Genomic DNA, 16,117 nt, shown 5'->3' on the forward strand with positions numbered 1-16,117 from the left:
ATTTCCATGAATTTAAGATGGAACATTTCTGTTTCTTAACTGCTGAGTGCTGAAAACATCCCTGACTTTAACGGCATATGACAGCCATATTGGATGCAAGATCAGAACCATTTTGATTTAGGTCAGTCTGGACACCATTAAAAGACTATTGGCTAAGAACCCATGCCAAAATGACCATCTATCCAGGAGAATTAATGAATAATATTTTCAAAATGTCAGGTATACCTGAAGTCTGAGGAGCACAATCTTCATTTAGCAACAACCAGATAGCATATGAACTCTTTTGGTGGAAACACTATGTGGATATGACCATCAATTTTTTTATTTTTTTTTTGGGGGGGGTAGTTTTAACAAGATTTTCAAGATGGCTGCCATTATGGCTATAATGGAAGGCAGATCAGCTTAGTTTTCATTCAGGAACAACTAGATATCATAAGGCTTCTAATTAAACCCCACATCAAAATGACTTTCTATTTAGGAGTATTAGCAACAAGATTTTAAAACGAGATGTCATGGTGGCCATTTCGGAGCTAGCATCAAGAGGACTCCTGTGATGGCCATATTGGATGTCACATTGGCACTATTTTTATTTATGATCAACTAAACATAAAAAGTCTTATAGTGAAACCCACACATAAATATGACCATCGATTCAAAAGCTGTAGCGATTTTCAAGATAGCAGCAGTATTTTCATTTAGGACTAGTTAGACTGGGAGTAATGAAAGTGTAAAGTTTATTGCAAATCTCCAGGCAGTTTTGGAAGAGTAGCCATAGCAAACTTGTGCTAATGGACAGAGAGATGACATGCCTCCCTGTAAGCTCTTCTGGTCTGCCTGTGATATGGAATATGCATATACACAAAATCATTATATATTTTATCAATCTTGCTGTATATAGCACTTATTGCATTATAATGAGGTTACCAATTATAGCCCTCACTTACTGCATTATAATGAGGTTATCAATTATGGGCCCCACCTATTGCATTATAATGAGGTTATCAATTATGGCCCCCACTTATTGAATTATAATGAGATTACCAAATATGGACCCCACTTATTGCATTATAATGAGGTTATCAATTATGGCCCCCACCTATTGCATTATAATGAGGTTATCAATTATGGATCCCACTTATTGAATTATAATGAGGTTAACAATTATGGCCCCCACTTATTGCATTATAATGAGGAGGAACTGCATATCAAAGCCATCCATACACATGGTCTATTCCAGACGTAAAAATTAAGAGCGAATTCCCACCCTCCATTTGAGAAAAGGGAGAGAATTTTCAGAATATATAATGGATTTAATTACCAAATACAGAATACAGAATGAATTTAATGAACAAATACAGGTAGGGTTTAAAAATATGGTGCATGATTTTCATGCATTCAATGATTTTCAGTCTGGTATTTCCGAAATTAGCACAAATTCTGCCAATCATGCATCCTGGTGTTACAGGCTGCAATATTTACCAAAATGTGTAAACATGTGCTTGGTTTAAATTAAACAAAACAGTTGTGTTTAACTGACACTCAGCTTTTCCCCAAATCTATCTGCTAGGCTTACTTTATAGCTGACAGCCATTATAATGTGAATTGCCAACCTAAGCAGACTAGAGAGTGACATATTCATTTCTTGCATGTCCTGAACCTCTTGTTCTGTCTGGATTCAGTTTGTAAGACTAACTTTGTTGAATATGACTGACAGATCCAGTAAAACGTCCCTAGAATTTACTGACACAGTGTATTGTTTCTTACTGTTATATACATGTACATGATGAAAACATTGGTAATGAAACAGGTCATACAGCCTTGACAGGTGCATTATATGCTTTTATACATTGACTAAGAATTATGCATAAAGATCATATAAACCTCTTAAGCAAAGATATGGAAATATGAAACACATGATTCTAGTGTCAATGACAGCATAGTGCAAGTCTGTTTACAATAATAATTCAGATGAACTGTCAATATTGTGGTATTTAGTTATACCACAGACTGATTTCATACACTGAAATATTTAGTAGCCAAAAACAAAATAACATTATGGCACAATTCTACTAAAACCTACAGGTAATTTTTTTCTGTCTAATTCTACTGTGTACTAGGACTGATAAGCAAATTTTATAACTGTAAATCAATTCAATATTGTTTATTCAACCTGGCAATTCAGTTATTTCCAACAAGGAACAACAGCTGTCCTAACCTATTTCTGACATCTTACAAGTTAATCTTCCTTGTTTAAGAATATTCAACACAGTAAATTTGCTTTGAAGTCAAATCCAGCAATTTTGTGTACACATGTGGTACCCTCTACCCACTGTGCTATCCCACTATGAATACAGTAAACCCACTGAAAATGAGACCACCTATTATAAAAGACCACACTTTCATTAACTGAACAACTGTGTGCTGTAATGTGATGGCATCTCACACAGACTACCTGCCTTGTTGATGGAAAGGATAGGTTTCACTCATATATAACATAAGAAAAATTTAAATTTTACCAACCTTCATTCTAATGAATTGATAGTACATTTGAAAAATAATACATTTCATGGGGTGAGGGGCAAATCTATAAATTCATAACCTTGTGGAGAAGTGATAAACAAACCCCTTTTTACTACCCACCCCACCCACAGCATATATTATTTTGGTACTAAATATTGGTTTACATCAGGATATGATGAAGAATTTTAATTGAATCAACTCAAGATTCTAGAGGACATGTGCAAGATGTATTATATTTAATATTAACTTTTGCAATTAGACTGTCCAATCATAATTCGGAATATTAGTAACCAGGTGCTAACTGGGTTAGGAAAAATGGGCATTGGATCTAAACATAAGAAATAAAAGGGTTATATGATTTTTTTTTGTTTGAACACATGCAGCTTACATTGTGACATCACAGCATGCAACATTTAATCCAATTTGTACTCTATCATACATTTAGGCTGACCTCATCACAAATATCCATCTACTTTAACACTGATTGTGCCTTGTGTATTTCTCTGATTATAATGACCTTCCAAGGAATATACATGTATGAGGATAAAAAATAAAGTGAATAAGTCTGCCTTAAAGGTATGTGTGTTCAAATGTTTTTAAAAAAAAATGAGACCCATTATTGAAATAGTTATCACAAAAAGACAATATGACCTGTATGACTTCTACTTTAAAAGACAACAATTTTCTTTAATGCCTTTAAGCAATGTTTTAGTCCATGTGAAAATATATATATTACTGGAAAACAAACACTTAATGTAACCATTTCAGTTGTTGTTGTTGCTGTTGTGGGGTTTAACGCCATTTTTCAGCACACGATAGGCTATACATGGCGGCCAGTATTAATGGTGGAGGAAGAACCCGGAAAACCCCGGAAAGAACCACCGACCCACGAGAAGCTACTGGCAAGCTTTCTCACATGCCCACATTGGCTGAATCTTAGACTCAAACCACCGCAGACAGAGGTGAGATGGCAGTGATCCGTAACGAAGAGCGCTTTAGACCACTCGGCCACTCGGGGCCCCCAAAACATTTCAGTAAAAAAAAGGAAACAAAACAAATATTGTACATGCTATTTAAAACCACAAAATGCTGTTGTAGCAGGGTCCTTGTTCTAGAGGGTTTGGAGTCCCAGAAGTATGATTCAGACCTCAGAAGGTTTCTAAACAACTATTTCAAATTTCTTTTTTATCTTTATAGAAAGGTTAAATTCAAGTCATAAGAATGTGTTGTCATAAAAATATAAAACTTAAAAGGTTCCTTTCCTTTTCAAGAAAATTTAGTTAATTTGGATACACTGGTGAGATGTTCGGTCAGGGTGGAGCTATAATACAAGCAGCATGGGTCATGTAGGCATTTAATACTGACTATTTCAGTAATGGGTGTCATTTTTTTAGAATTTGATTCTACATACCTTAAAGTGGCAAGTATTCACTTCATTTGGATTCATATACATCCATATTCTTTTCAAAGGTCATTATTTAGATGCTCCAAGAGGTGCTTACAGCAAAATTAGTGTTAAAGTACATATACATTTTTGGACTAAATGAAGCTAAATATGTGATCCAGTACAATCTGGGTTGAATGTGAATGCTGTGATCACAATGAAATCTAAATAAATTCATACAACCATCGATTGTGATGATTCAACTCTTATTTTCACCCAAGTTTAGCATGTGGCCACCATTGTAAAAGTCCATAGCGATAGATAATTTTCATCTGGAAGTTTCTTGGTCACAGTTAAGGTGCAAAGCATTCAATAATCAGGAATGAATTGACTTTGTTTAAAGAAAATTAGTATTAAATTTTAAAATAACAATTTATATTTAATTTAAAATGAGTAAATGTGCATAACACAAGTCGTACAATGTAAGACATAACACGTTGTTTTTGATTTAATGCCATCACCCCCCCAGAAAATATATCGGGTGATTTGTCCTACAAAATAAGATACATCACCCGATATTTTTATTCTGGAGGGTGATGGGTCTTACTGCCTAAATAAAGGTGCTGTGTAGTGTGCTTTGATGTCGACTAACAGTATAATGAAAGTCAAATGTTCAGAAGTATCACGCAACTGGCAACTAATAACGACGCTTTCCTACAAAGTTATAATGTTTTTGTCAGACTTTACTTACCCTAATGTATTTTCTCTAATAAATTTATTCTCACAAAAGAAATGGACCTGTTTTCAAGTTTCGTTGGCTGTACAAGGCCGTTATTTGGATAGTAAGACATAGCACTAAAACAAAAACATGTGCTATGTCTTACGTTGTAGGACTAACACAACCCATGTGAATTGTACTATAATTATCGATATAATTGCTTGTGAAAACTGCATACTGTCACGCCCAGGGTTCCATTTTCGTAGTCCTCCTCTGGAAACACGGTGTTGTTATCCTCTGCAGTCTTTCTTCTCATGAATGACGAGTCAGTAGATACTCCGTCAATGAGAAATGACAATCCACCGTTCTTATACCCTTTTCTCTGATGCAAATCTGCGCTTTTCGTCCGTCTTAATTCATCAGATGGCGATTTACTACTACTACTTCCCATTTTAAATTTTCATTGCACTTAAATATCAGCTCATTTCAAACATTAGTTCTACAAAGTTTATGATGCTATCATTATGTTTACAAATACCTCCAGGACTACACAAAACGGCTTTTGTAACATTAAATATTATTGGCCAATTTATCAGAAAAACTATCCATTCGTAACTTCGATGTGATACAAATTAGTCTGGTTCCCTGTTTGTCATCCGATATGGTTCCGCTTACGGTATAAGGTGAAAGAGAGAAAGGCCAGTACAAGGTGAAGTTATTAACATTGGCAACATACACAGTGGAGAGAATGTTTGCATACCTTATGCTACTTTCATGTACTGTGACAAAAATGTCTTTATATGTGATAATTTTGGAAACTATGCGCCATCAAAAGCAGGCACTGATAATAATGGCAGCTCCAATGTGCTCGAAAAATGAGTATGAACTATTTCTAATCCAAAATTACTTCCTTCCAGTTTATCATCTTCGCTAGGCAAGGTTCCATCTACATATGGTTAACGGAAACTTGGCTAGCGAAGATGCCAGTTTATTAGACCAGCACAAAAAAAAAAGAAGGTGGAGAACAACTTATTGGTCTTGCCAGTTTACAAGCTCAGATTTGTCCAGCATTATCAGTGTGTCTTGGGCAAAAGTCGTCTGGCGGAGTCCATCCCTCTCCAGACCAAGGAGTTGCCAGAAGGGGATGTAGTACATCGTCCAGCTGCCTTAGGGTCTTCACTCCGGATTTTCTTTTAGGGTTTACTCCCTTAGCCTTTGGCTAACCAAAGCCGACCTGCAAGGCAGCAGGAGACTCGTGGATGGGCCGGTGCGTCCATTTCCCGAGCAGATAAAGCATCTGCCACTGCCCGACATTGATGGGCTGGCAGGCAGTGAAGACGAGCTAGCCACCTTAGTGAAGAACCTGGATGAAACATCTTCCAGATTTGACATGGAGATAAGCGCTGAGAAGACAAAACTGATGACAAATAGTGGCAAACAATCTCAGCCAAGATTAAAGTCAGAGGACATGAACTGGAAACAGTGAGCCAGTTCAAATATTTTGGTTCCATAATCACTGAAGAGGGATCAAGAACAGAAATTTTGTCGAGAGCAGCACAAACAATGGCAGCTATGTCAAAGCTAAGACCCATCTGGAGAGACAAGAATATCTGTCTGAAAACTAAAATCAGACTATTGCGAGCTCTAGTCATCTCAGTCGTTTTGTACTCATGTGAGGCATGGACCCTGACAGCAGAATTACAACGTAGAATCCAGTCACTTGAAATGAGATGCTACAGAACCATTCTTGGCATCTCTTACATGGACCACATCACAAATGAAGAAGTGCGTAACACCATCAGGCGCGAAGTAGGCCAATATGAGGACCTCCTCACCACCGTCAAAAAGAGAAAGCTGAAATGGTATGGCCATGTCACTAGAGCCAACAGTCTATCCACAACAGTCCTGCAGGGCAGCGTCCAGGGTGGCAGAAGGAAAGATAGACAGAGAAAAAAGTGGACTGACAACATCACAGAATGGACCAGGAAAAGTTTTGCGGAGACACAGGCATTGGCACATGATCGAGACAAGTGGAGGGAACTGGTTAGATGTTCAGCAGCACAGTGCCTCAACGACCACACTAGGTCATGAGACTGATGATGATGATGAGTTTATAAGATCCAGAAATTTATTCCAGCAGAGCTAGCAGTCTTTTGAGAAATGCACATCTGAAATAAGACCAAGCTCTGTAAACCCAATTATTCATATCAATCATACATTAACATCGATGGAATTAAAAAGTAATTTTAACAGTACATGTGATATACAAAGTCTGTTTTAAATAACCAGAATAACCGATGAGGAAAACATAGGAAAAGAATGCAAAATGCGGAACTATAGAGCCAAAATGCGGAACTATAGAGCGTAACGTATAGATAACGTATAGTGGAATGTACTCAGGGAGCATACAAGTCAGGAAACCAGACTAAGTTTTCATTCGGAACTTTCCAGTGTCTCGTGTAGGATTTAGTCTGGTTCCCTGCTTAGTATTCTCCCTGCGTGCAACGCAGGGAGCATACTAAGCAGGGAACCAGACTGAGTAGGATCCTGTACCTCACATCGGCGAATGGATCCAAAATAATATCTCCTCGCTGAACCACTAAACATCTGGACATAGAACACGATTAATTCACACATTCTCTACATTTGTTTCTCAATACTGACTTTTCCACCGTGTGACAATCAATACAAATTATATGTTAATCTAAAATACATTCAAAGATGACTTCACAGTGAAGTTCTTGTCAAAGGTTGACCTGTATTATTTTAAAAGGCTAGACTGTCAACAAAGCAGCATGAAAACAGAACACAGATTTCACTTCCGGATTATCACCAAAGCCTTAGTTTGGTGGTGACAGCAAGGTTTCGTAAGGGTATGTGCAGTGTACCCGATATCGCAGTAATTTATTACTTCATGCGGTGTCTTCATGTATATTTTATTTTATTTGTTAATCTCCATATAAATCCTTCACAAGACTGGTGGTTATGTTGGCATTTATATGAGATAATTAATGTCTCATTTGACCCACATTTTAATGCTTTCTTTTCCTAAGTCTGATCTCTATATGCGTACTGCATTTAACAAAAAAAAAAAAAGTTTTAAGTAAAGTGCTTATACAAATATCTCTGAGGAAAGTGACATTTGTCAAAATCTACATATTACCTAAAGGTTTTGATTGGATTCATTTTCTGATAAGAGTACTGACTGTTGAAGAAGTAAAAGCTGTAGATTTGAAGAAAACTAAAGCAAATAATAGCGTCAATATAAACAGCAGTAGTAGTAATGGTTGTAGTTCTCATAGACTGACTCGAAAATCTCACTGTGGGATTCAGTTTTGAGAAATGTTCTTTTTTTATGGTTTATATAGTTTAGTTTTTATTCAAAATTGTGCTATTTCTAGCTGAAACTGACTCTCTGAGGCTCTCCCCCACCCTCTTGTTGAACCCTTTCCCTTTATTTTTATTAGTATTTAGTGACAGCCAGAAGGGGGAGGGGGCTATCGGGAGAGTTGAAATCCCAGTACAAGTTTTCAAACCAAATGAAAAATTTGCCAAAGTAAAAGTTATTTCCAGTTTGCTTATGACAGCAGTGTATTGTTTAAAAATCTACTTGCAAACATAATATATTGCTTTGTGTGCTTACATTTTAAAACTGGGGGGGGGGGGGGGGGCGGGCGAACGACGATCTGCTCCGGGTGCCAAATACTTTAGGTACGCCCCTGTTATTTTACATTATATAGCGAGCAAATTTAAGAGCACAATTTTTTTGTCCTGAAGATAACTTGTAAAATATTATATAATACAAGAAATTGTAAAATAAAATGATGCTGGAAACAGTGCCTATAATTTTGTTTTCTAATGAAAGTACATGTACATGTATTAACAATAAATACTTTTAGCATTGTCCTTTCTAACGGAGCAGTCGATGAATGTATCCGATTGGAACTATCATTTTCAAAACTTTACATTCAAGAACATACAAAGCTATGGGTAACAGTATGTGATACAGCAGCAGAGAGGGCGAACAGACCAAGCAAAAAGGGGTCCAAATGCCGAAATAAGCCTTCCTAAAAAAAAGATTAAAATGACGTAAATACCTTAAAATCAAGATATTCTAACCACGTTGAGGATTCCCTCTTGGGGGTTAGTTCATTTTATTTATTTATTTTTTTCTCTGGCTGAAAACTCATCAAGATAGGCGCGAATATATCACGAAACGAACCAACTTGAGGTCGCGCCCTCTCTGCTGCTATTAACCAAATATTTTATCAAGACCCACACGATATCTTATTCTGGGATCATGTAAATTTATTGTTATAAATCCGTGTGGGGTTGACTGTACTCGCGAAAAGAAGTTTTTAAATTTAATTATATCCATGTCACCGCCACACCAAGTTTGATGAATATTTCGCAACGTATGCGTATCGACTCCATTAAACACAACTAAAATATAACAGTTATCTCTGATCACTTTTGGTATTTTGTGTATCGCGGAGTAACGTAAATCACATCAGTGTTTTTATGTCTTCCTCGACCCATTCCTCATAGTCCTCATGATAACATTCTAAGATCCTCCCTGGTATCACATGACCTTGCATCAGATCACCTCAGCATTATATGCCATCTTGACGTATCAGTCCCTAGCCCTCCACCTTTATCTGCTACTAAGAGAAACCTCCGTATGATATATAGAACCAAACTAATGCACGACATCCATGCTAACTTAACTTGCTTACCTCCTAAAGCAGAACAACTCGATAACTGCCTGCGTTCATTGCTTGACAAACATGCACCAGCTACCAAGTGCAGAGTATCAATTCAAAAGTGTTCTCCATGGTATAGCAGTGTTAGGGACCAGCTTCGCGCTGCTAAAAGAGACCGCCGTAAAGCTGAGGGGCTTTGGCTTTCCACCAGACTCACTATTCATAAGCAAATCTATGAAGCCTCTAAGAAGAATATCACAAAAATAGTCCATGCAGCGAAATCAGGCCACTACACTACTAAGATCATGATAAGTTCCAGTTGCAAAGAGCTATTCGAGATTATCTAGCGCGTGATCTAAATATCGATACTGGTTTGCAAATATCACAATTGGATTTTATATCTCATTATCCATTCTATTACTTCTCGTTAGAGCATCTTGATTTAACCAGACAGTCTGTCGTTGATATACACTTTCGGGCTACCGTGAATAGAGACGTAGGAGCTATAGCTAATTACAGAGCAATCGCGGTCATACTTTCCGATAAAGCAATGTTGCTTGAAGGTGCTGGCGGCCGAATGAGATTCGTTGATGCACCAGTGGAAAACATGTAAACAATTAGATCAATCGCGTTTATTATAAAAATGTCATACAGTCACGTTAATGTCACTCTGACTCCTGGTCAGGTGAAAAAATTACAATCGAAGAACGCGAGCACATGTGGGACAAAAATAACACCAAAACACGATCAAATCGCTAATGGTGGTCCAAACAAACTGTCGCTGACTAAAACCCAACTAAAACATTTCAGTAAAGCAGCGCAGGCGAAAACTGGAACTCAACTTGATTTCTCTCCTGCAGCTGGCAAAGATATGGTTAAAACCGGCGGTATATTTCCTCTTTTCGCAGCGTTACCAGCGCTGATTTCAGCTGCCGATCCCGCTGTTGCAAAAGCCGCGGCGTTGGGTGCAGCTGGTTACGCTGGAACTAAACTAGCACAAAAAATCACTGGCGGAGGAATCAAAAAAAAGGGACGAGGGCTAAGACTTCGAGGAACTCCACCATCATGGTACCCAAAACGGTTTTGAAAAATGCTAGCGTAAAAACACAAAGTGTTTTCACGCCGATGTCAAATTTTGATTTGCTCGATGCTGTTAAACAATTAGATATAAAAAATTTCAGAGGCGTCTTTATGCGAGATCAATTACGACAACAACCGAATAATCCAGAAACCGGAATTATTAATCTCGATAACAGCCATGGTCCAGGAACTCACTGGGTTGCTTACGCGATCGATCCACGTGGAATTATCTATTTTGATTCGTACGGGTTAGCACCAGCAGTTGAATTTGTCCGATATACAAAAGACGTCCCCGCGACGAAAGTGTGGTACTCAACGCTACCAACAGAAACACTGACCGATCCTCCGATATGTGGCCGTGAGGTATTAAATGTTCTTGATACGATCTTGAAATCAGCGAGTTCACCTCACAAAATTGTGCACGAGTATACCATGGGTCGATTTAAACAGTTTCCTATCAAATAATGGTTGATATTTACGGAAGATTTCTTCTCGAAACAAAGACTAAAAAACGCGCCGACGTGGATTTATCAAAATATGCGACCAAAGATGAAATCGATAATCTTTTAACGTTAACCGGGATAGACCCAGATGAGGTTGTTGTTTTTCAGGACCGGCACGGAAAACTAAAAACCAGCGATATCAAATGGCATGAAATAATTCGTAGGGTAGTAGTAATAAGGGATACCCTACGGACAATGGGAATTAGCATTACAGAACCCCTTGGGACAATCTACGGACAATGGAAATTTAACATGGCGAAAAATCGTGGGACAATCTACGGACAAGGGGAATTTAACATGGGAATAAATCGTGGGACAATCTACGGACAAGGGGAATTTAACATGGGAATAAATCGTGGGACAATCTACGGACAAGGGAAATTTAACATGGCGAAAAATCGTGGGACAATCTACGGACAAGGGGAATTTAACATGGGATTTTTTAAAATTTTTTTTAAAAAAAGGGGTAGGCAATTCAAAGACTATCTCTTTTCGAGAAATATGGCTGGCCCTGAAAAGGGCCTTTGGGTTTATGTTAATGTATTCATAAACATAAATGGCACCGCATTGGTCTTCTTCTTCTCCTTAGGCTGCGTCTTACTGTTGGTCCGTACATCAGCACTCTTTTCAGGCATCCTTGTCTTTCGACGTAGATCCTACGTATCCACAGGCTGGTGTTGGTCCTGTGGACAACGGTCCACTTCGATCGGACATACATAAGCAAGTCTGTCCGAAACATCATGGAAGACACAAGGGTGGATGACTCAACTGTAGTCCACATCTTGAAGCGACGAGAATAGGTGAATCAATGCAGTGAACGGCGCTTATTTATAGGGACAGGAGGGATTGAAACGGATTGAGTTCATTCACCAATCCGAACACGCGTTACAGAATTCAGTCAGCCCGCATCCAATCCGAAGAGAGCAGTCTGTGACGTCACGTAGTCAATATAGATTCGCTAGCGCTTGTGTGCAGTCAATCTATGCGACAGTGATTCAACATGACGGAAACTCAGAAAACGATCCATTGGGCTGCACCAGCAGGGGAGACTGCCCAAGGGAACTCGGACTTACTTTCAGAAGAAGTGAATTGGGATTTTGTTGATTTCCTCTCCTCGCAAGAATTTGTTCCGGAACCTTCGTTAGCTTCTTCATTACCGCAAGTGGAGAATTTTAGACAGAGACAGAAAGAAGAATTGGAGAAATTTATGCAACGACAAAAGGAAGCGGAACAAGCTTTTCTCCTACAGCAACAGCAACAAGAAGAAGAAGAGGTAAGAAAAAAACAACAGCAGCAACAGCAAGAAGAAGAAGTAGCAGCAAAGAAACAAGAGGGTGAAAATCAAATGGCCACGGTACTGTTGGACATTTTAGCGGAGTTAAGAAGTCTGAAACAAATGTATCAGACTTCATTATCACGACCGAAGAGAATACGACCTTCCCGAGCTAAACACGTCAACCCTGTGACTAAGCCTACCGTACCACCCTTAGTGATTTCAACCCAATCATTATCATCAACATTACGCAGTCCAGAAGTAGGCCTTGGCCGTGGCAAAGGCATAAGGCAGTTAAAGTTGATTGCTTAAACTCACCCCTGCACCATGAAGAAAAAAAGGCCCTTTTCAGGGCCACCCACATATCTCGAAAAGAAATACAATTTCAATTTGCCAATAACTCAAAAAAAAAAATAACCCACCCATTTTACCCTTATAGTACGTGTCTGTGTATGAGTGCGTGAGTGTAGCTTCTTATTTTAAAATCATAACTCAAAGACACTTACCTTATATCATTCATTTATTCTTTTCTCCATTTTTTACAATTCAATTTACAATTCACAACACAACACTTTAATTAAAAGTTTATTGACTTCTTCTTTCTCCTTGTTTAGTCTCTCTCTTTTTTGAATTTCTTCACCGTCTCACTCTTTTCCTCTTCTTCTTCCTCCTCACTGTCTTCCCTTCTTCTTTTCTTCTCCTGTTTCTTTTTCTTCACCTGTCTGCTTTCTTCCTCTGAAGAATTCCTCTCTTCTTCTGAAGAATCCCTCTCTTCTTCTGAAGAATCCTTCTTTTCTTCTGACTCCTCTTGTTTCTTTTTTGGGCAATCTGGAGACCAATGTCCTTTTTCTTTACAATAATAACAGGTATCTTGACTTTTGTCTTTTTTAGTCCCTGTTTTTTTTCTTTTTTGACGGTCTGGACACTCTGAAGACCAATGCCCTTTCTTCTGACAGATATAGCAAGTATCTTGACTTTTATCTCTAAAGGAAGGAGAGTAGTCCGTAGGCTGGTCTGAAGAGAATTTTCTAATGACCCCTCGCAAAGCTCTGACGAAACGTTCCATCTGGTCAGTCTCTTCCATCGTTGTGTTCGGCTTGAGAGTGAAATGAATAGTGAAAGGACAAGACACACATCCTTTTATATACGCTGGTCTGCTATGACTATAAAGTAGTTTATGGTGTTTGAACTTGAGTCATTTGACTTTTTGCTTTCAAGATGAAACGATCCCATTCATTCGAGAAGAAAGAAGAAGAAGAAAGTAAGAGGCAGAAACGTGATCTATCGCCTCGTACCAGGGCTGAAATCTTGGCACAAATTCATGCCAGTGATTTTGAAGAGGACATGAGTGAACCAGAATCCGAACCCTCTAAACCAAATTCACCACCCTTAGTCAACCCTGAAAAGTACTATTCCATTCGAGAGACGGAAAAGCGCTCCTCTAGAAAATTTAGAACCACGGCTTACAAATACACGGTGAAGTTTAAAGATTTCAAGGCTGAAGTGCCGTTAGAGAAAGCAGAAGTGTTCATCACCGAGGTGTGGGATTCTTTGCTCACTTCACTCAAGCAGCAATGTCAACCCAAAGAAGACGATCGCTTGAGACTTTCCATACAACACGACGGTTTGAAATCCCCTGTTTGGATCGAGTTTAGCACCCCTGCAGAATTGACTGCTTCCAAAGTCATGGACAAGATTCAACACGTGCAACAATCTAATGACCAGTTTGACATCACCGATGGAAAAGCCACACTGGACATGACCCACGTCTCTCCTCCTCAAGGGACTGGACGCAAAAAGATGTTATTGGTAGACGACCTTCGCAACACCAAAACAAGTCTCGTCCGAATTAACAACCCTCAAGACCAGATGTGTTTAGCCCGTGCCATCGTGGTGGGACGAACCTATGCCAACAAGAACGACACGGTAGAAGGGAAAAGAACCTGGGACACTATTCAACGTTCCGACCGAGCCAAACAACGAAACGAAGCAGAACTCTTGTTACAACAAGCCGGATTGCCCAATGACACACCCTGCGGCATTCCTGAGATGCAAAAATTGCAAGATGTCCTAGCTCCACGATACACCTTGAAAGTGCACCCTCAAGAAATGCGCGGACCTCTATTGTTTCGAGGCCAAGATTTTAAGGACGGAAAATACATTCATGTTTATCATCACGATGACCATTTCGATACGATTACCAGTATCACCGGATTTCTGGGATACGGTTATTACTGTGAGAAATGTGACCATGGTTATAATAATCGAGAGCAACACAAGCATTGTGGATTGAAATGCTCAGGATGTTTGGCCTCTTCACCCTGTCTGAGCGAAGAACCAGTGCCTTGTTCCACTTGTCTGCGCACGTTTGTCAGCCCTACCTGTTACCAACAACATCTGAAAACGCAAGGTTCACAGAAGAAATGTGCTTGTCAACTCCTGAGATTGTGCCCTACGTGTGAACAAGTCATATGTACCAATGCTGCCAAGGCACACGTATGTCGAGGAAAGAAAAAATGTCACATTTGTCACCACATCGTGGACTTGGAACACCAATGCTACGTGCAAAAATACCAACCCCCACCAGAGAAAGAGGACGGTCACAAGAAGAAAGGCAATTTCATCTTTTTCGATTTCGAATGCATGCAAGAGACTGGCATTCACATTCCTAATTTCTGCGTGGCTCATCGAGCGTGCGAGAAGTGCATTCAAGAACCTATCTTCAGTCATTGCCCTCACTGTAGCAAGATACCAGGAGGGCGTGAAAAAATCTTTCGGGGACCAAACACGTTAGCCGATTTTGCCCAATGGGTCTTAGACCCCATCGACAAGACGTGGAGCCAAGAGGACATCGAACGTTACGGAGATTGTCATCGTCATGCCACGGTGATGGCTCACAATTTATCCGGATACGATGGACAGTTTCTTTTGAGGTACTATGCGGAACAAGGCACCGAGCGTCCTAAAGTCACTTTGAACGGAGCCAAAATCATTTTCATGCAAGTGGGACAAGTACAGTTTAAAGATTCGATGAGTTACTTGGCCATGCCTTTGAGTCGAATGCCTAAAACGTTTGGAATGACAGAAATGGCTAAAGGGTACTTTCCACACTTTTTCAATACGGAAGCCAATCAACATGCCGTTCTACCCCATTTACCTGAGGCTCACTATTACGACCCCGACAACATGCGTACCGAACAACGAGAAGCTTTCTACGCTTGGTACCAGGCTCATGCCTCGGACCCTTTCGACTTTCAGGAAGAAATGCTAAAGTATTGTCGTTCCGACGTGGACATTTTACGACGTTGCTGTGGAAAATTTCGAGAACTGTTCATGGAACACGGAGGGGTCGATCCTTTGAAAGAAGCTTGCACCATTGCCAAAGCGTGTTCCTTAGTGTACCGCCAACGATTCATGCCTGAAAACACCGTGGCTGTCATCAGTCCTCAAACGACCCACTATGTCAAGCGTCAATACTCGGTCAAAGCCCTACGTTGGTTACATTACTTGTGTGACAAGGAAGACAAATGGATTCAGCATGCCCGCAACGGAGGAGGCGAAAAGACCATCGGAACGTATTCGGTAGATGGCTGGGACTTAGAAAACCCCAAGATCGTGTACGAGTTTAACGGTTGCTTATTTCACGGATGTCCCGTCTGTTACCCTGACCGTGACACTAAAAATCAGTTTTTGCAACGAACCATGGAAGACTTGTACCAGGACACTTGTCAGCGACGCCTAAAGTTGGAACAGGAAGGATACCAAGTGGTGGAAATGTGGGAACACGAGTACGATCACCGTATGAAAACCGATCCCGAGTTTAAACGCCTCGTGGAAAGTTACCAGTTCATGGACCCGCTGAACCCGAGGGATAGTTTGTACGGAGGAAGGACCAATGCCACCTGTTTGCTGTACCAAGCCGACGAAGAGAACGGA

General features: G+C 39.6%; 1 protein-coding gene across 1 annotated transcript in view; it reads right to left on the minus strand.

The window, feature by feature from the left end:
• Nucleotides 1–5,191, minus strand: part of LOC149775056 (calpain-A-like) — a 61,523-nt gene extending 56,332 nt beyond the window's left edge. The window contains exon 1 of the mRNA XM_089943723.1: nucleotides 4,861–5,191. Within this exon, the coding sequence (XP_089799849.1) occupies nucleotides 4,861–5,073 (213 nt within the window). The 5' untranslated portion in view covers nucleotides 5,074–5,191. The remainder of the gene's footprint in view (nucleotides 1–4,860) is intronic.
• Between the last annotated feature and the right edge of the window lie 10,926 nt (nucleotides 5,192–16,117).

Source organism: Sinohyriopsis cumingii, chromosome 19, assembly GCF_028554795.1.
Source record: "Sinohyriopsis cumingii isolate HCF-2022 chromosome 19, ASM2855479v2, whole genome shotgun sequence".
Lineage (NCBI taxonomy): Eukaryota > Metazoa > Mollusca > Bivalvia > Unionida > Unionidae > Sinohyriopsis > Sinohyriopsis cumingii.